This window comes from Cibotium barometz, chromosome 24 (genome assembly GCF_041138505.1).
Source record: "Cibotium barometz isolate CiBa-2024 chromosome 24, ASM4113850v1, whole genome shotgun sequence".
Lineage (NCBI taxonomy): Eukaryota > Viridiplantae > Streptophyta > Polypodiopsida > Cyatheales > Cibotiaceae > Cibotium > Cibotium barometz.
This window is the reverse complement of record NC_141069.1, coordinates 26,413,676-26,433,149: the sequence shown is the minus strand read 5'-3', so window position 1 is coordinate 26,433,149 and position 19,474 is coordinate 26,413,676. Positions and strand designations below refer to the sequence as shown.

The window sequence follows — 19,474 nt, the reverse complement described above, 5'->3', positions numbered from 1 at the left end:
ATCCTCTAGAGATTTGGGAAGTGGAAAAGTATTTCCATCCCAAGAACCTTTCTGAGCTAGTTCTCTTATTTTTCTTTTATGTGCCATTCATGGCACCCCCGAAGTGGATTGTACCGAAAAAGATGTATCCGATTGTCCTATAGGTCGACTTCGGCCTCCACAGGACGTTAATACTACTTTCTTTCTTTCTTTCTTCTTTCTTCTCTCTCTCTCTCTCTCTCGCCACCATGATGTAACTTTTTGGTCTCATAGGTCATTATGGCCTTTTGAAGACGTTAATATAACATTTCATTTCATTTCATTTCTCTCTCTCATTCCTCAAGGCTCAAGAGTCAAGCCATCTTCAACCATGGCATCCTCCTCACGTGGCGGGGCTTCCCGTAGAAGGACAACGGGATGGACATGGTGGGAGGAGGTTAACTACACCCCATCCGCTCATGGAGGCGGTTCTCGGCCATGGGTATGCAAGCTTTGCCCGTACCGGCGAACGGGTGGCACCGACAAAGTGCGAGCCCACCTCTTGCATGAGAGTGGGCATGAGGTGAGGTTTTGCATGAATGTCACGCCCGAGAAGAGACGGGAACTTCTTGACAAGCTTAGCGTCTACGAGGCGGTCGAAGCGACAAGAAGGACACCACGAGTGGCCGTGGATCCTGGGACGATGGGGAGAGGAACTCAAGCCTCTACAATGGAGTCATGTGGTGGATCGGGATCATGCACACCGTCACCTTCACCATCAAGTCGGAATGTTACTCCATCCACGACGCCGGCACCCTCCATGTCCACGGCCTCTCAACCATTACGTGGCCCACGACGACAATCTACACTTGGGGAAAATTGGAACCCCAAGTTGAAGGAGGAGGTGGATATGGCGGTGGCCGGCTTCTTCTTCCACGACCACATTGCCTCTCAAGCGGCTAGGTAAGTGCAATCGATCATTGCCAATTCATCATTCATGTCTTCTTCATCCTAGTCCTCTTCTCATTAGTAAATTACTTTCTTGAATAGGTCGGAATACTTCAAGGTCATGGTTAAGAAGATTGGGGAGTATGGCTCAACCTATACGCCCCCCTCATCCTTGCGCACTACATTGCTCGAGAAGGAGAAGCGCATTGTAGAGCAAGCGGCCGACAACACAAAGCGGCAATGGGAGAGGAACGGAGTCTCCCTCATTGTGGATGGATGGAGTGGCACCCGCAAGAGGAGTATTCACGGCATGGTTGCATATTTCCGCGGAGAGATGTACTTCATCTTATCTCATGATGCATCCGGCACTAGGAAGAGCGCGGATGTGCTTGCGGCGGAGTGGGCTACCACCATGGAGATCGTTGGCTCCGAGCATGTAGTGGGCTTTGTTGCGGATGGGGAGCCTTCCAATGGGGCGGCGAGAGCTATTCTCCAAGGTATGTATGGACATGTCACGGTGTTCTTTTGTATGGCTCATTGCCTAAACAACCTCCTCAAGGACATCGGGGCATTACCATGGATCAGCCTGCTCATTGAGGAGGCCAACACCATGGTCTCCTTTGTCTTCAACCACCAAACACTTCGGCATGATTTCAACAAGAAGTCCTGTCTCTCTCTCCTCAAATATTCCGGCCGGTTGAAGGATTGTAGTGGTGCTTTGAGGGGGCTTTTCCTTAGCGACGAGTTTGTTGCCATGCAAGAGTCCCATACAAACACTGGCCAAGAGTGTAGGCTACAGGTGGATGACGCCTCTTGGTGGGAGCGTGTGAAGACCACAGATTCTATGGTGAGGCCCATAGTCCACCTATTGAGGATTGTAGACGCTATGCAACCATGCATAGGCAAGGTCTACGAGGCCATGGATCGCATGATAGAGAAGTTGAAAGACTTCGTGCCTGACGTAGACAGATATGAGGAGATCTATGCCTTGTGTCTAGGAAGGTGGAATTCCTACTACTCTCCATTGCATGCAGCAGCTTATGTGGTGGATCCAAAATTCCAAGGCAACAAGCAGGAGAGCGACCGGGAGGTGAGCGCTTGGATGGAGGATCATCTTGGATCGTCTTGTGCCTGATGCATCGGTTAGGTGCAAGATCAGGGACCAACTTTCGATGTACAGGTCATTTCATGGCTCCTATGGCTGTCATGATGCACAGGTTGACTGCCCCAAAGTTGGTTCTGCTCTATGGTGAGAGGACTTTGGTTCAGATGGACCGGAGTTGCAGCAGCAGCTTGCCATCCGCATACTTAGCCAGGCTGTCAGCTCCTCTTGCTTGGAGCAACTTTGGAGTACCTACAGCCACATTGCCTCTAGGAAGAGGAACCGACTCGGGGTAGAGCGTGCCAAACAATGACCTTGTCTTCGTCTGCGCGAACTTGCGAATGCTTTGCAAGAGCGTGACCAAGAAGGCAGATTCCTTCACCGAGTGGGAGATGAGTCAACAAGAAGAGCAACAAGAGGATGAGGTGCAGGAGCAGCTTGCCAGTGAGGATGAGACTGAGGATGAGCTTGATGCTTCTTTGGCACTCCATGACCATGAGGCGAGCACTTCATGTGGATGATCATTCATGGATCATGATTCATGGGCCTTACTACTTAGCTCTAGCCTCTAGCCTCTAGTCTTCAGCACTTTTTTGTCGTTGACTCATTTGAGTCCGTCCATGTATTCTGCATCCTTAAGGCTTAGTCCTGACTCCTAACTCTTGAGTCATGACTCATTTTGTATCTACTTAATTACTAAAATGACTCAAAAGCTTACCATTTTAGTGTAAATTTGTGCTCATTTTGATGTACTTCCAAAGTAGAATAAGTGTAGAGTAGAAAAATTAAAAAAAAAGTATTTTTTGAGTGCCGTTCTCTCCCCCGTCCCCGTTCCCTACTTATGGCCGTCCCCCGTCCTCGTCCCCCGTCCCCCGTCCCTTGTGACTATGCCAAAAGTAATATAATGGTACCATGGATATACTGAGCCATGGAAAACTGAAAGAAAAAGTAAAATGAAAACATCTGACAGTACATGTGATCAACAGATGACCTTGTGTAGAGTGAGATATGTTGTGATTAGCTAATGTCGATACCCGCCTCGGCCAAAACCGACCTGATGGTGGAAGAAGGAATGCTAAGCCTCTGTGATGGGAGCGTGACATGTCGGCGGAGACCCTCACGAATCCGTTTGTGTGTCGTAGAGGGTCGTGATGCTCTGGGTCGGGGATGTCTGGCTCGCAGAATGGATCGAGCTCTCTCACTAAGAACTCCTCTGGGGCGTGGAGCTGGAGCATGGGTACGGGTGGTGGGCTTTGATGTCGTAGTAGAGGAACTGTTGTGGGTAGTAGATTCCGATGTGGATGTATGTACCACAAAGAAATCTGTGATGGCTCTCTGTGAGGTGTCTTGTGTCGGAGCTGGGGCTGTCTCTTAGCATGCTGCCTCAACACTACATCCCTGTGTCGTCTGAGCTCCATCAAGTACATGCCGAAGCACCTCTGAGCCTCAAACTATATCACTCGTGTGAGTGGTCCGAATCCCTCTTGGAAGAGGCAATGGAATCTCCCCCGTATCTCATAGTAAGCCAGGCAACTGAGCTTATAATGGGCCTCATCCTATACTTCTAATGTGATGCATACTGCGCATGTCCTCTCCTCATGCGGGATATCCTCAGCTCTGCCAATCTCTACTCTGAGGCGGTGGGAGGATACCCTGAGCTGGCCGATCGTGATACGCATGGCATGTGACATGTGTATCTGCATGTATCCCGGGATCTCAAAGAATCCATCCTCCGAGAGTCTCAAGAAGTGATCTCTGTAGATCTCACACTTCTTACCAATCTCTGACAGAGACACCCATGTCTGGTGTATGTGTAGCCCGAGTAGATCTAACTGGATGATCCGGTTGATCTCTTGATGTGAGAGATCAAGGTATGGGGAATCGCTGGACTGCCCTCCTCCTCAGCGACACGGCCACCACCATTACCGACACATGCATGGTACTCTGAGGTAGTCGAGTGGTTTCATGCGCTCTCTCTCTCTCCCTCTCGTAAAAACAAAAATAAAAAATTACTAGAAAATAAGGGGGGGGGGATGAAACCTAAAATTAAGGCGAAACTGCCGTACTTGAGAGGTTTGGAGGTTTTTAAAAACCGTTTTGAAGTTTCGAGGTTTCGAAAGCTAGAAACTGGTTTTTTTGGTTACTATGGTCTACATCGACGAACTCTTCTCTGACAACCATTGTTTGGTATTTGTAATCATTTCTTTGTCTATGGCATATCTGGCCACCAATTAAATACTTAAATAATATACTTGGTATTGAAGGGAGAGGGTTGGGGGGGTGGGAAGGGGCCTGGGTTGTGGCCCCAATGTGACTTGTGCAAATTTTCAGTTTTTAGCTTTGCTTTGTTTTGTGCTATTTCCAATTATTTAAGTGTTTTAAGTGATTGTTATTTGCAAGATGGAGCCATATCTTCAGTGGTGCGTCTGCACAACTATGTCTCACAATAAACCAAGCTCTCACTTATACAATGATAACTGTGCCATAAATAGCTAACTTGCTATAATAGGCCATTAATCTTCTTTTATCAATCTACAAACCCTAGCCAAGTATTTGCTTGCTAATCTCTAACCCCGGGGCCCCCTAACCTTGTTGGATTAGATCCCTAATCCGTAGATTATATCCAGATACATAACAGGGATATTATGACAAGTGAGTATGCTTAGTTTTAACTTTGTATGCTTCAAATCCAGAAAGTAGATTTTTCTGACTACTATGATGCATACAGATGTTTGTGAAGCAGTCGTGTTCGCCTCCGTGGCATGGGGTATCATGTTTCCCAAATCAATACACCAACATTTACTTCAGCTTTCCCTTGGAGCAGGATTTGGCTTGGCAGTGTTCTGGCTTTATCACATGCAAAGGTTCGTTTTCTTTTCTGCAAGCTACTACAGAAAAGCAGAGGATTAACTAACCCCTTTTCTTTTCTCGGTTCAGCTTATCAAGGATGCATTGGGATCTGCTTTGGTTGCCTTTGGGGCCTTCAAGGTATGATCTCTTTTTCATTTAGTTAGAGTGTAAATTGTCTTGTCATATTTTGTTAGTCTCTGCAACTTATAATAATGTGAGAATATGCATCTGAAGTTTTGAAACTTTCCCATCATTTACATTTTAAGTGCAAGAGTAGTCTTGAATCTCTAGAATGTGCATGCACACACGCACACACCCCCAACCCCCCACACACACATCGTCGTCGTCATCATTTGTTTGAGTTCTTATGGAATGTTTTAGTTAGTTGTAATGTTGGATTCCATGGGGGAGTGGGGGGTGAAATGTTATCTTTCATACAATGTAAGGTGAGTGGCAATGGTATGTGGAAAGGTCCAGGAGCTTGAGTATTACCACTTTATATGACAATTTTCGGCAAGCATGTGAGTACAGTCATGAATGGAGGGAATAGTCATGGTTTTTCTTTGTTGTACAGATCATCTATTACTGTGGTTTTCTTCTGAATGGAATATTAGGGTTTTGGTGGTTGCACTCGATGGCTGGTTTTTGCTCTCTTCTTCACCTTTTCTTAAACTGGTTAATTAAAGTGAGCTGCACTAATCTTAGGGTTTTGCTGGTTGCACTTGATGGCCGGTTTTTGCTGTCCTTCACCTTTTCTTAAACGGGTTAATAAACGGGTTAATCAAAGTGGGCTGCACTAATCTTTATTCTTCTTGACAGTTTTTGGTGGAAATGTGGGGCACAGCTTTGGTCACGGAGAGGGATGCAGTCAAAATTTTGTAAACCCAAAAAAGAAAAAAGAAAAAAGAAAAACGGGAGGATGGAAAGGGGGCTTGTTTCGCAATTGTGCGATCTGGAGACTGTTCAGATTTGATTAGGATATCGTCCTAAGCTAAATGGTTGATCACTGGCCAACTTGGTACTGTTGAAGTTCAATAAGTGGGCCAGCTTGGGTTCTATTCAAATTTAAAGTGAGTGAATTCTACTGTTTATGGTCTGAACTTGCTGGATCAGCCTCAATTTTTCTATGGAGCCCACTCAACAGCGCTTGCATGACACAGTTGTCTGCGGGACGCGTACTGCACCACGAAGCGAAACAAGCTGTACGGGACGAAGCGAAAATCCAGATGGACTCTCCGTTGAAGATATACAAGATCAACCAACAGATCCATATAAAAGAGCCATGGACTCATCCATTGAGGACCAGCAAGGCCAATCAACCTAATCCATGCCCGTATTCAGAAAACAACTCTAACTCCTTGTTCCATTTTCTTTCCCGACGCACGCGTGAGTATCTTCGGCGACCCAAAGCCCGAGCACCATATGGTCAGCACCCTCTAGGCTCCTTCGCAGGTCACCTAGCGCTTCACTCATAGGCCGCTTCCTTGGTCCCTCATCCACCGTAACCGGAAGCTCACCATTTAAATTGAACTAAGGCTGGTCAAGACCTCGGCCGACCTTGCTACACGAGATGTCCTCCATTGACTCTCCATCAGCTGTTGTGCAACAAGTCAATATTAGGTAATTTGGAAAAAATCTCACATTTTGGGAATCAATTACTCCATATAGTTTTGGACATATCTTAAACATATCAAGATCTAGTCCCTCTCTCTCTCTCAAACTCTCAACTTTTAAACTCTCCCACCCGAGTCCCGTGCTTTATGGCCTAGGCTCTCCCTCTATCTCTCTTTCTTTGGCAATGCGGTCCGGAGGAAAGGAAAAGCATAAGGCTTTTGCCTTGTATACCACCACCGGCGAGAAACCTACTAGTAATTCGGGATCATGGAAATGAATGTGCAACTTTTGTGGGAAGGGTTACACAAGTAGCGCCATGAGGCTCCTTGCACATGTGTCCAAGCTTGGTGGGGAAGTTGCATCGTGCAAGGAGATTTCTCAAGAAATTGTGGATGGTATAGTGAAGAAGTACTCGCTCATCTGCAACCAAGGCAAAGGTGGATGTGGAGGAGCTTTCATGTCCAGTACCTCCAGGCCCCCGTGAGTCCTTTCCCCGCCCCATCCAGCTCCAGCTTTGCGTTGGCCAGTTCCAACTTCCAATCAAAGAGACCAAGGGAGGAGAGTTCTCAGGCAATGAGGCAAACCGCCATCGGTGCAAACATAAATAACCTCACATATGTGAAGGCAAAGATGAAAGCCGCGAATGATGAGATTGTGTGCACGGTTTCTGATTGCAATCTCTCCTTTCATGTGCTCAAGGTCTCACAATGGCACAAAATGGTAAAGGCCATTGCAAAGGTGGGGCCATCCCATGGCGAATGGCATGGTATCACATACCATGAGATGTGCACCACCGTGCTTGATGGCAAGAGGCAAAGGATCAACGACAAACTCGCACTCATGTAGGAAGGATGGGTGAAGTATGGTTGCTCTATCCTCTCCGATGGATGGAGTGATCGGAAGAAGAGGGGTATCATGAATATCCTTGTTTCATGCACTCTCGGCACATACGTCTTACGTGCTGTGGATACGAGAAAGGCGGGGCAAAGAACATTGGGCAACTTTGTCTATCGTCATATCCGGCAAGCCATCATAGAGGTGAAATTTGAATGATGACTATGTGTGCATTGCAATTCAAGTTTTAACTCTCAAATCTCTGGTATATATGTTCAAGCTTCTAAAGAATGTCATGCCATTGTGTTACATGTAGGTCGGGCATGAAAACGTCATTGAAGTCATCACGGACAATGCGTCCAATTGCCACAAAATGGGGTGCTTGGTAAAGGCAGAGTTTCCACCCATTGTATGGACTCCTTGTGCCTCCCATTGTCTAGACCTACTCATGGAGGATGTGGGAAAGCTAGAGTGGGTGAAGAGGGTGGTCGCACAAGGTCTATCAATTGTGAATTTCTTCACAAAGAAGGTTAAGGTGCTCGCTATGTTTCGCGAGCAAAGCGACTTGGAGCTTAAGAAGTCCTCTCTTCCACACGGTTTGCCTACACGTGGTTTCTCTTGGAGCGTCTATACGACGTGCAACCGAAGCTCCAGATGACTGTGGTCTCCCTTGATTTTGTCGCATGGCTAAGAGAAGAGATCAAGACTAGTGCGGATGAGACCCGAGCTGTTCAACCGAGCCATTCAATGACTATGCATGAAAGCATCCTTTTGGTGCGAGGTGCATGCCATTGTCATTGTCGTGACTCCCTTGTATAGGGTTTTGCACATGGCCGACGTGGAGGGCTTCACATTGGGGCTACTCACCCACTTTATGCGAGAGACCCTAGCCGAGATTCGTGTGACCACCGTGCTTGATGAGGAGGACCCCGACATTCCTATGGAGGGGATTAGGTAAACCCAGGTCCCATGGGCCATTTCGATTCTCCTTCTTGCTCTTTATTTTTTCTCGTTTTCCAATCTCATTCTTCTTCCTTAATACTTAATTCTTATTAACCTTAAAGTGGTCTTTTTGCATTCTAGGGATTCCACTGAGCTTCCGTCCACTCCATGGTGTGATTCACTTGTGGTGCTTGTGGAGAGGAGGTGAGAGTGGATGCATAGACCTATCCATGGGCTTTCGGCCTCGTTGCATCCTGCCTACAAAGTACCAAGGCTTTTCGACAATGAGAAGCTACTTTCTGATTGGGATGCCTACTTGCCAAAGATACTTACCGTCCATGAGCAAAGAGAGTTTCTCCAAGAGGTCATTCAGTACAATCATGAACCCACTTTGCTCGAGTAGAGAGTCGATGGGGAGTCATTTAGTTATTATTAAATGGCTCATGTACAAAATGTGGCTTTGAGAGTCTTGTCACTGGTGACTATTGAATATTCAAGACTTTTAACTTTAAAGTTTATACTTTAGAGCATAGTTGTTTTCGTACGGCGTACAACGCCATATCGTACGGACTCAAATGGAGGTAATGGTCTTGTTTGGAGATAATGGTAATGGTCTTGTTTTTGCTTCTCTATGGCTGTTTGAGCTTGTGTATGGCTGTTTATTAAAATTTTTGGAGGTAATGGTCTTGTTTTTGCTTGTCTATGGTTGTTTAAGCTTCCTCTGTACTATGATGCTTCCCTTCTTTTTAAAATACTGCATATCTCGAAATTGAAAATACCTAAGTTTATAAGTACTTTTTTAAAACATCGTATTTTATCGTACGATAAGATTTTTTTAATATCATACCATATTTTCCCATACGGTATCGTATTGTACGGCATCGTACTTGACAACTATGCTTTAGAGTAGTAACTAGTTCTTACATTTTAACTTCTTATTTTCTCGTAGGATTGCTCTTCAGGGGCATGTGAGAGGAATTGGAGTTCCTACGCACTCACACACACAAAGATATGGAATCATCTGAGCACCATGTAGTTAGAGCAGCTTGTATATCGCCGCACTAACATGCGCATGGTGGAGAAGATGCATAACATGGAGATCTCCAAACATGTAGAGATCTCCAGAGTTCAAAGTTTGATTCATGATTCGTAGCATGTCATGAGTGATGAGCCGTGACTAATAGTTTATAGATGTTTGCTTTCAAATGAATTTCGACGAGTTCAAGTTGACAATGGTGGACACTCTTAAGAGTGTCCACAAGGAGCGAGATCCAGATGAGAAGGCTATATATGCCGAGTGTTATAGGGAGCTAGAGGAGGTTGACCGTCGAGTTTCTTGTACTCGTAGAGGTTGCGTAGCTAGAGGTGGCACACAAGTAGGAGACGGTGGATGCACTATTCAGCACTCTATCTCGACCGGTCGGGTGGCTACATATGTGAGGTGTGGCTCGACTTCGAGGAGCTCTTTAGCACGTGTTGCCAAAGAAGAGGATGCTCCTATTGTGGACATCACAGAGCCCGAGTATAATGACGAGGGCAATGTCCTTAGCAAGGGAAGTTTTGGGTTGGCCTCTGATCATGGGAGCACCTCTAGCGAGGGCATTCCTTTGCCTAGTGATTTCTTAGAGGAGGACGACTAGAGCCTAGAGTCTAGACTCTAGACATTTTTTGTACTTAGTATTGTGACTAGTCACTACACACTTTTTTGTATTTCCTATTGCAAGCCGTGGGCCACAACTCTTATTTAATCATGCCGCACGCATATGTTCACTATTCATGACTCTTTGTACTAATGTTTTAACTTTTTTCTAGTTTATGACAAGTTACAATTTCTCTAGAATTTGCATCTCTAAATGTGTACAAATATCTTTTTTTTCAAGTGTTTTTCAAAGTGGAACGTACCTCAATTGAACTTATTTTCGAAAACCAAAAGTTCCGTACCGGTACCCTTTTTGTACCTTTGTTTCGTACCTGACAACTATGGCATGACCATTCAGAAACTCCATAATGCCAAAGGTAGGGATTATGAGGGGATATATACGTATATGTATATCATGAGGGGATATATACGAGGCTTTTGGAGATAATTATCTGTGAACTTATCTATGAACTAAGGCATTGGGTTATTTGTATATAACCTAGGAATTGAAGCTCCCATTCGTGGCCAGGGCTCCCCCCCCAAAGCCCTGCATGCTTGTACCTTTGCACCTACTTGTTCCCCTCAGCCCCCACTGCCCCTCCTGTGGTCCTGTTCTCCTTGCTGCCTTCATTTCTGCTTGCCACCCTGTGTTCCGCCCCCCATCGCTCCTACCAGACTGTGCACCCTTGTCCCCCTCCACGCCCGCCCGTCTGTACCCTCTGGCGTCCCCTCTCCTATGCGCCACCCCTCAGATGGGCACTATGGCTGCTCAGCCGCTTCTGCCCTCATCTTCCTGCCGCCTTCTTTTTACCTTCTTCACCCCTACGTCACCCCACATAGGTTGTGCCCTTTGACCTCTCTCCTTTAGGATTCCATGGCAACCCCTTCTCAGGTTACCATCAGTTGTCCTCCCCTCTTGTGAGGCCGGCCATCTCAAAAAAGTCTCTAGTAACTTTGTCATCAGCGTGAGTCCAGAATGAGGCCTTGGCATGGTATCTATACTCCACCCTCCTCTTCTCAATGGACCGAATCTCCGTGCGGGCAGCAGCGATATGACTCTCGATCCACGGGCTGTCCGGGGAAACTCTCCTGAAGATGTTGTAAAGAGGCTAGGCCCCTCCTCAGACTCCTCTCTTGCTCCTGAAATCCCTCCAATCTACTCTGGGCTGCCTCTTTTAAAAAAATACTGACCTCCCCAAGGCCCTCATTCAAAGTGCACACTGCAGATCCTGAGGAAAAGTCCACACCTGCCCATATCCGCTCAATCTGGCTACATATCTCGGGGTCCTGAATGAGGCTGTCTGGAATCCTGGAGCTCGCATGTTTGTCATGCCTCCAAGGGTCCTCAAGGGACAGAATAACTGGGGCATGATCTGAAAATGTAGTGCCTGCCAGAATACCAACCATGCCTCCACGGCTGCGAGCCCACTCGTCAACATAAAACCTGTTCAGTCGAGAGAGGTTGGGGCCAGTGCTCCGCCTATCCGATCGAGAAAAGCTAAGACTCCCAGGGCTACGCCCAAACTCTGGACCCCCTAAGAATTAGTATCATCTCCTCCCATGCAGAGTACTCCACTCTTGAGACAGTGGTCGTGCCACCTCCAAGTCTGTCCTCTGCTACCTCTATCGTGTTGAAGTCACCGCCCATGCACCAAAAATCAGCCTGGGGAAGGGCCTGTCGGACAGTGCTCCAAAAGATAGCCCTACCTACAACCGCATTCGAGGCATAAATGTTGAGGAAGCCAAGGCTATCCTCTCCAATTAGAATGGTAACCCAGACACTCCTCCCTGTGTCCCTGAAGGGCCGAAGGATGGAGACCAAAAGTAGGACTCCTGCCTGGTAGAATCTTTCCGCAGTGGCGGGTACGCCCCTCAGTAAGATGGTGCTCCTGAAGGAAAAGAATGTCGATAGATCCCCCCACCATAGGTCGATGTAGCTCTCCTCAAGGACAGCTTGTCTCTGAAAGCACTGAGGTCCCCCTAAGCCTTGAATGTTCCATGAGACAGTCCTCATATCAATCTCTGTGTGAGGCGGAATTACAGGAACTGCTCTCCACTTGAAGAGTCTTGGACGCGGGCTTAGATGGGGAATAGTCACAATCTGTCGTGGTGCATGCGGAGTTGCGCCAAGTGGGCGTGGATCCTGCCCTCCGTGTACTGCCACTCTGCCCGAGCGCGAGAGTATGCATACTCTGTGCTCCATCGATCACAATGGAGGTATCTGTAAGAAGGGGGGAGAGGTACTGCGAGAGAGGTATGCATGAACACAAAAAGCAGCACCTCCAGGCTGGAGGTCACCATCTCCCCTCCATGGTGTCTGTGGGCTGATCCACCAAGCTCAATCTTGGCCAAAGGCCATAGATGAGTAAGAACATCGGTGATTCGGAGATGCTACAAATGATGCGATAGCTCAACTGCCTGATCTTGTATGGTAGCGGCCACCGACTCTAGATCCCACTCTGTCTTGGGGGCTACGCTCAAGGGGAAAGAGAAGATCATCGCACCATTCTCTGGCGTAGAGGGTTTAGAGTGGTGGAAGACCACATACCCGAATAGGGGCTACGGTCTCCTCGAACCTATCTGTCCCTTTCATCGGAAGACACCGGAAGAAACTATAATCCTCAGGCTGCCCTGGGGACTCAAGTGGGAGAGCCCTCACTGGTGAGGCTGCAATGGTCATCTTCACTTTTCTGAGAAATGATGAATCAGGCGGCGAACGGCACTCGCCAACTGTCTCCTCTCTGGGTCAGGGGTTGCAGGGGGCCGATGGGAATGCTCTGGAGAGGCGTAGGGGGGAGGGATCGTAGGCACGGAGAAAGAGGAAGGGGCAAATGGAGCGACTGTGGGAAGAGTCAGAGGTGAGGGTGGGGGAGGCAGGGGGGAGGGAGGCGAGGGGGAGTGGGAAGGCGGAGAGGCTGGAGAGGGATGCTACTGAGAGGTATCCATTGGAGAGGAATGCTGCTGGGGAAGGCTCGACGAAGCGAGGGTGGGGTCAACCTGCCCCACTGGGCAGTGAAGGCCAGAGGAGAAGTCATGAGACGAGGAATCGACCGCCACCTCGGGGTGGGGGGGTGGGGGGCTCTCCGTGAGACTGGAGGGGGCTTGCCGTCTGCGGGTGGGTGCTGTGATAAGTGCTCGAAACGCTTCTCTGATAGAACCGAATCCTCCTACATGTTGCCAGCCTAGCGCGCATGGCGGCGACGCTCAGCTCTGGTGCTCGGCTAGTGATTGGGGTGGGGGCCAACCGTCTGCCACTCTCCGGTTGATGGGTCATCCATGGTTGGAACCTAGTGCTCTGCGGCCTGGGAACCTGCTCCTCCCTCGGCCCCCTGATAAGGATCTAAGTGGGAGGTAGGAGGGGGAACCACCTGGGACGGTTGCCTAGTCTGACGCTGAGGGCAAACTCTCGCCAGATGACCCATCTGTCTGCAAATAAAGCATTGGCCTAGAAGGCCGGAGTACTCCACTCGCTGCATAATGGGATCGTAATGCATAAGTTGGCAATGGTGGAGAGAATCGACCAAAAAGCGAGCTTGTACGTCCTAGAAATTGAGTTGATGAAAAGGAAGAGGTGTATATCCAGGGAGCTACCTGTCAAAAAGCGAGTGTCTGAGTTGGCCTTCTTCTTGAAGCCAGTGGCTGCAATGTTTGCATCATCTCGATAACGACCCTCCGAATCGACCTATGATGCAATCCCAAATGACAATGTTTGACTGCTTGAGGACACGAAAAAACCATACAATGCTCATCAATAACATCTTGTATGTGGCAAATTCCAAACATGGAAATGTTATAGGCCTTCGTTGGTTGGGATAATGCAAGAGGCACTTCAAACACCCTACTCCAATGAATGCTTTCCATAGTCAAAGAGTTTCCTTGGTTTGGGGGCCGGCCCGACCAATGTAGGTGGTGTAACAAAGCTTTCCAATCTTGAATGAGAGCAGTAGCATAGGGAGAAGCCGTGATTTTGCCATTAAAATGTCCCAAAACTATATCATCATTATGGGTGACCCAAAGTCCATATGGTTCTGTACGCATGGAGACATACATACTGCCCAATATGCGAGCCCATGGCTTTGTTTGTGCCACAAAATCAGGTAGAAGCATCGCCTTCCTTACAAGGACATGATAATGGATATTGAGAATAAAGTCCACCATGCATCTTAGGCGAGCAAACCAATTCTTCTTTCATATGATGAGGGCTTTTCTGTCCACTTTTGTTTTCCATAGGCATTCCAAGGCTTTAGACATGAAAAGGTCAATCTATCTGCGAGACCAAGGTAGCAAAGGGAGATAGATTTGCACATACGCCATGATTATAGCCTGCACTATTCGCAGACATACATGCAATGGCCATGTGGATGGCTTTCAATATTCAATTTTGTGATGTAGCTTTTGCATCACCCACTCAGTCTCTTCTTTGAGGGGGATCTTCCATCCAATGAGATATCCCAGATGTCTGGCTATCTGATCAGGTGGCACAATTTGTCGTGGTCAGAGAATCTATGCCAATCATAAATTTTCAGCTTTAGCAGCTTTGATTTCGTGAAGTTGACACTCAGCCCAGCAGCCAACCCATAAAGTGACAAAGCTTGCATGAGAACCCTCACATCATTAGGCTCTGTGTTCCAAGGAAAAAAGAAAGAATCATCGGCATAGGCTTGAGCCACAAACTTGTTTCCATCCCCCATGGAAATTCCATGTAGCAGGCCATCTTGTGATAGCTTATCCATGTACAGGAGCATCAGATGCGTAGCAATGGCATATAGCAGGGCACTAGGAGGACAACCTTGTCTGCTAGATTTGCCTGACTTCCAAGGAGCTGAAAGTTCTCCTCCCAAAATGCATTTCGTTGAAAGGTTACATCATATCCATGAGGTACATGATCTTGGGTACAAAATAGTAATAAAGAAAGATAACAAAAATCTTAAACTATAAAATCTGATCTAGGTAGTGTACAGCCGAGATAGTGAGTGTCGTGCCCGCTCAACTAGTGTGGAACCTGTCAAGCTCGCTGAAGCTTTTGCTCCCCCCTGCTTACGTTGCCGCCTGCACGCACATCCCCCTCGCCGCCCTCGCTTCTCTGCTTCCCCCCACCTACCCCGTCCTCTCCGCCCTCACACCTGCTCCCCCGCTTGGTTTTCTCGCGCCCCCCCCGCCCCTGTTCTTTAGCGCACGCCGCCCCCTGCTCCGCCTCCTTCGTGCCCCCTGAGATCCTGATTGCTGCCAGAGCTTGCACTGAGGATGGTAGATGCCTCTACTATGAGATCCAGGATGAGGGCAGACTTCAGAGAGTGGAGGCGCAGTCACCTTTGGTTGCAGAGTGCATCTTTCAGAGGATACGGGTAGTGGCCGCCGCTTCTTGAAAGTGGCATAATTATCCAGACCCTGCAGATGTGGACTCTGATTGGCGCATATGGGCATATGCTGCGCGCCCCTTGGCTCGGCTCGGCGAGTACGAGTGGCATGATCCTTATGCATCCCCCGAGGCCACAGAGATCACCTTTTTCCAGTACACTGTTCGGTTGGGGAGGCATATTTTGTCTGCGAGGAGGATGGTTTCTCCAGGTGCATCGGAGCATTGGCGGCTACAAGGACTCTCACCGGAGTTCCTGGAGGATTTCTGGACTTGGCTCTGGGCTAGTCGACAGGCACGCAAGATCTCGACTTTCCAGTGGCTGGTTGCCCACAGGGGCTCTGCAGTTGGCACCTGGCTTGTCTACAGTGGTCTTCCGGCGGCCTGCGTCCGATGCGGCCACCCATTGGAGACACAAAGACATTGCCTATGGGACTGTCCATAGGCGCAGCAGATTTGGCTACGGATGCTGCGCATTTTGGCCCCCCTCTCCAGAGGGCATGTATACGTGGGGTGCCACTGCTTGGTCGACTTCGTCAGGGCCTGCTCTGGGATACGAGACGGAGCAGGACAGCCAGGCCATCCGATTCATTAGGGGTCAACCTCGCCTTGTTCCTTCATCGGGTTTCTCGTCCGCCGGCTGGACACAGGAGAGGGATCTACGATGGGAGCTCCTCAGCAGCCTCACCATCTGGTTCACCTGGAGGGCCCGATGTTTCAGGGCCTTTGAGGGGAGACTGGAGCCACCAGCAGAGACTATTCGGGGGATCTGGCAGGAGTTGATCCACACCCTGCGAGGACAGTATGACCGCATCCGTCGGGGCGACTCGGATGCGGCGATCTTGCGGCGCCAGGCCTTTCACACCACTTGGCACAGCGGTCCCTTCTATACCCTACATGCGGGTACCCCCGCTGGCATTACAGGCCACCTGTTTGGATTTTCCCCCCTCCTATTGTATGATATAGCCTCTCAGTTATTTGTACTTTTTTGCACCTAGGGAGAGTCTCCCTAGTTGCCTTGATTGGATCTCTGCTCTGCCTTCTTATGAGCAGGAGAGGTTTTTGTAGCCCAACGGGCGTTTTTTATAACTAATGAAAGGATCTTTTCTCGAAAAAAAAAAAATCTGATCTAGGTACATGAGCAGAGAGTTCTCATATCACCCTAATACATGCCTAATGGGCCGCTGTGACATGGTGCTCAAGGTGGTAAAACTAAGCTAGAACGAGAAGGTCCTGCGATGTGATGGGAGATGATGGCCCGAATCCTCTTGTGGTGGTGTGGCCATGGGCGAGGGCCATGGGGTCTGGGGTATCGAGCTCTGCATAACTCAGTGGCTATGTCGAGTGTCACACCACTCGGCCGAGCTCTTGCACTAGCCTGTGGTCTAGGTATGATGGGTGGATCGGGGCCCTTGGAGTGCTGGTATGGAAGAAGTCGGTGAGAGCTCTCTGGGCTGGTCCTCGAGCAAGTACAGCTGATCTGGATCTCACTAAGGACTCCCTGTGTCTATGGAGCTCTAGAAGAAAAAGTCCCAGGCATCTCTGATCTAGGAAGTCCGTGGTCTGAACTTAGCTCGGAAGAGGCAATGGAACCTCCCCCAAATCTCATAGTATGTAGGGTATCAGCATATGTAATGATCCTCTGTCTCGGGTTGTGGGGGACAGAGCTGGCATATCTTGTCCTCTAGTGTGGCCGCCCTGGGTCCATATCTAGCAGTCTCCACTCTCAGCTGGTGGGACGAGGTGCGGATCTGGCCGATTGCACATCTCACCCCAAAAGATAGGTGTGTGTCCATGTAGCGTGGGCGGATGATGAAACCATCCTTGGTCAAGCATAGGAGGTGATCTCTGTAGAAGGCCATCTTCGTCCCTAGTGGACGACCAAGTGAACTCCATGTCCTCTGAGTATCCAGTCTAACAATGTCCTTCCTGATAACCCTGTTCCGCTCTGTGTGGCTGAGAGAAAATGATGGGGCCTTTATGTTGTATTGAGAAGGGTCCGTGCATGTGTGTGGTTACTCACCTGTGACTATGGGCGCTGCTCGCCTGTGTGCGCTACACGCCCTTAGTCGTTCGTCTAGGTCTGAGTTGTGTGCTCATTCTTGTTTGGCTTGTGTGTGCTACGCGCGCTTCTTAGCTGTTCGTCTAGGTCTAAGCTGTGTGCATGTTGTTGTCTAGCGTGTGTGTGCTATGCACGCTTCTTAGCCGTTCATTTAGGTCTGAGCTGTGTGTCCGTTGCTGTGTGGTCTGTGTGTGGGTCTAAGCTGTGTGCATGTTGTTGTCTGGTGTGTGTGTGCTATGCACGCTTCTTAGCCGTTCATCTAGGTCTGAGCTGTGTGCCCATTGTTGTTTGGTCTGTGTGTGCTACGTGCACTTCTTAGCGGGTATTGCTCTGCGTGTGCTCGCCGCCCAACAAAGTCTCTTGCGTGCTCGTGTGTGTGTGTCTCTCTCTCTCTCTCTCTCGATTCTACTGCTTCCTTCTTCCTCTTCATTTTCGTTGTGTGTGTGTGTGTGGGGGGGGGGGGGGGGGGGGGGGGTCTGCAGAAATGGCTTCACCTACTAAAGTGTACAGACGCAGAGATCCCTCTATTGAGCCTAAGAGAAGAAACGTAGGAGGAGGCTTCCAGTAAGTTGAGATGCAGCCAATCCTGACCTGCAACATTTCTGTGACACTCTTGAAGAAGGTTTTGCTGAGATCAAGAAAGCATGGGATGAGCCTGTCCTTGAGTTTCGATTGCAAGTTCGTGGCCAAGTATTACTAGACCTTGTGATGAAACTTTTGTAGAGAGCTGTTATGATAAAAAGGATTGTATTTTCTCACCCAGATGAGGGTTCCGTGCCCGAGCCCATGCGTGTTTGAAACGGTTTGTAATGTGGTGTGCATTGAGTTGTGCACGCATGGGCGATGCACTTTGTGGGTTGGTTTCTCCTCCCGGGCACATGGGTGTCCAAAAAGCACTTGGGTGGCTTCGTTTGAGCAAAATGCTGCTCGAAACGGACTTGAGGTGACTAAATCGACTAGACACATGCACACACTCCAGTTTGTATTGAGGGAAAGTGTTGAGATTGGCAATGCCAAATTGTTGGGGGTGAGAGGTGAGTTGGTTAAATTGGTTGGAGAGATGATTAGTTCACACATCTAAGTTTACATTAAGGGGTGTTGAAATGTGCAATGTAAACTAAAGCTTGGGTAATTTGGTTGAGTGTGTGAATGCACCCTAGAGGTGCAAGATATTGTGGAAAGATAAGAATGCCATATAAGAAATTGTGTGACTGGTGAGAGTCACATAAAAGATGTGGGATAGAGATTGCCACATGGCATGATGATGTGTAAAGGAGATTGGGCTAATGGCTATCTATATTAGAAGCCTTTCATTGTATCGTTGATAATATATACGCAATAGATTATTGTTAAGTGTGCTATTCTCTCCCTAGTTGCTACTTCCCATTTTGACTAGTAGCATTAGCTTCCCACTCTCCGTAGTTGTTGCTTCCGAATGCTCCCTACTGCTGTATTGTAGGGCTAGATACTTACCTTCAGTTCTTTCTTTTCTTTTCCAGACAGTGTATCAGATGTCACATGGTTGTAACTTTGGTCTCATAGGTCACTTTGGCCTTTTGAAGACGTTAATATAACATTTCATTTCTCTCTCTCTCTCTCATGGATTTCTTGGTGTGGTATAAACCACCATAGTTTATGCTTAATCTCTGTTGCACAACACCACGATCAATCCCATATCACGTTTCTTAACAACGTATAGATTCAACATAAACCTATCCATATTCAACGTTTTGATTGACGTGTGAGTCTGTTTATGCCAAGGTGGCAAATGTTGATAAAACACATATCTCACACTCTCTCACTAAAATCCCTACAACTATTTATGTAAGCCGCCATATTTCTATCTCGAACATCATCCACTATATAGACTTGATCCTCTTTGATGTCAACTGTTGGGTCCTCAAGGATGGAGTATCTCCTTGATCTGGAGTCTATGGGCCTATGATGCGTGCCCAGATGCCATTGCCTACTGGTGGCCCTGGGGAAAGAAAGAACCATACCATGCTCATCAACCACATCCTGTACCATACGTATTCCCAAAGTTGATGGATGATAAGCCTTTCTTGGGTGATCCAGCGCTAAAGGCCGAGGAAAGGCTGGACTCCAATGAATGCTCTGATATTGGAGTGAGTTCCCTGTATGTGGTCTACCTGACCAATGGATGAAACA

At 48.2% G+C, this 19,474-nt stretch overlaps 1 protein-coding gene across 8 annotated transcripts in view; it reads left to right on the top strand.

Moving 5' to 3' along the window:
* Positions 1–19,474, top strand: part of LOC147625090 (histone-lysine N-methyltransferase) — a 100,116-nt gene that overhangs the window by 78,616 nt on the left and 2,026 nt on the right. For all 8 annotated transcript variants that reach the window (XM_086818353.1, XM_086818350.1, XM_086818351.1 and 5 more), the window contains 2 exons: positions 4,737–4,872; positions 4,946–4,996. In XM_086818353.1, coding sequence (XP_086674479.1) covers positions 4,737–4,872; positions 4,946–4,996 — 187 coding nt within the window. The remainder of the gene's footprint in view (positions 1–4,736; positions 4,873–4,945; positions 4,997–19,474) is intronic.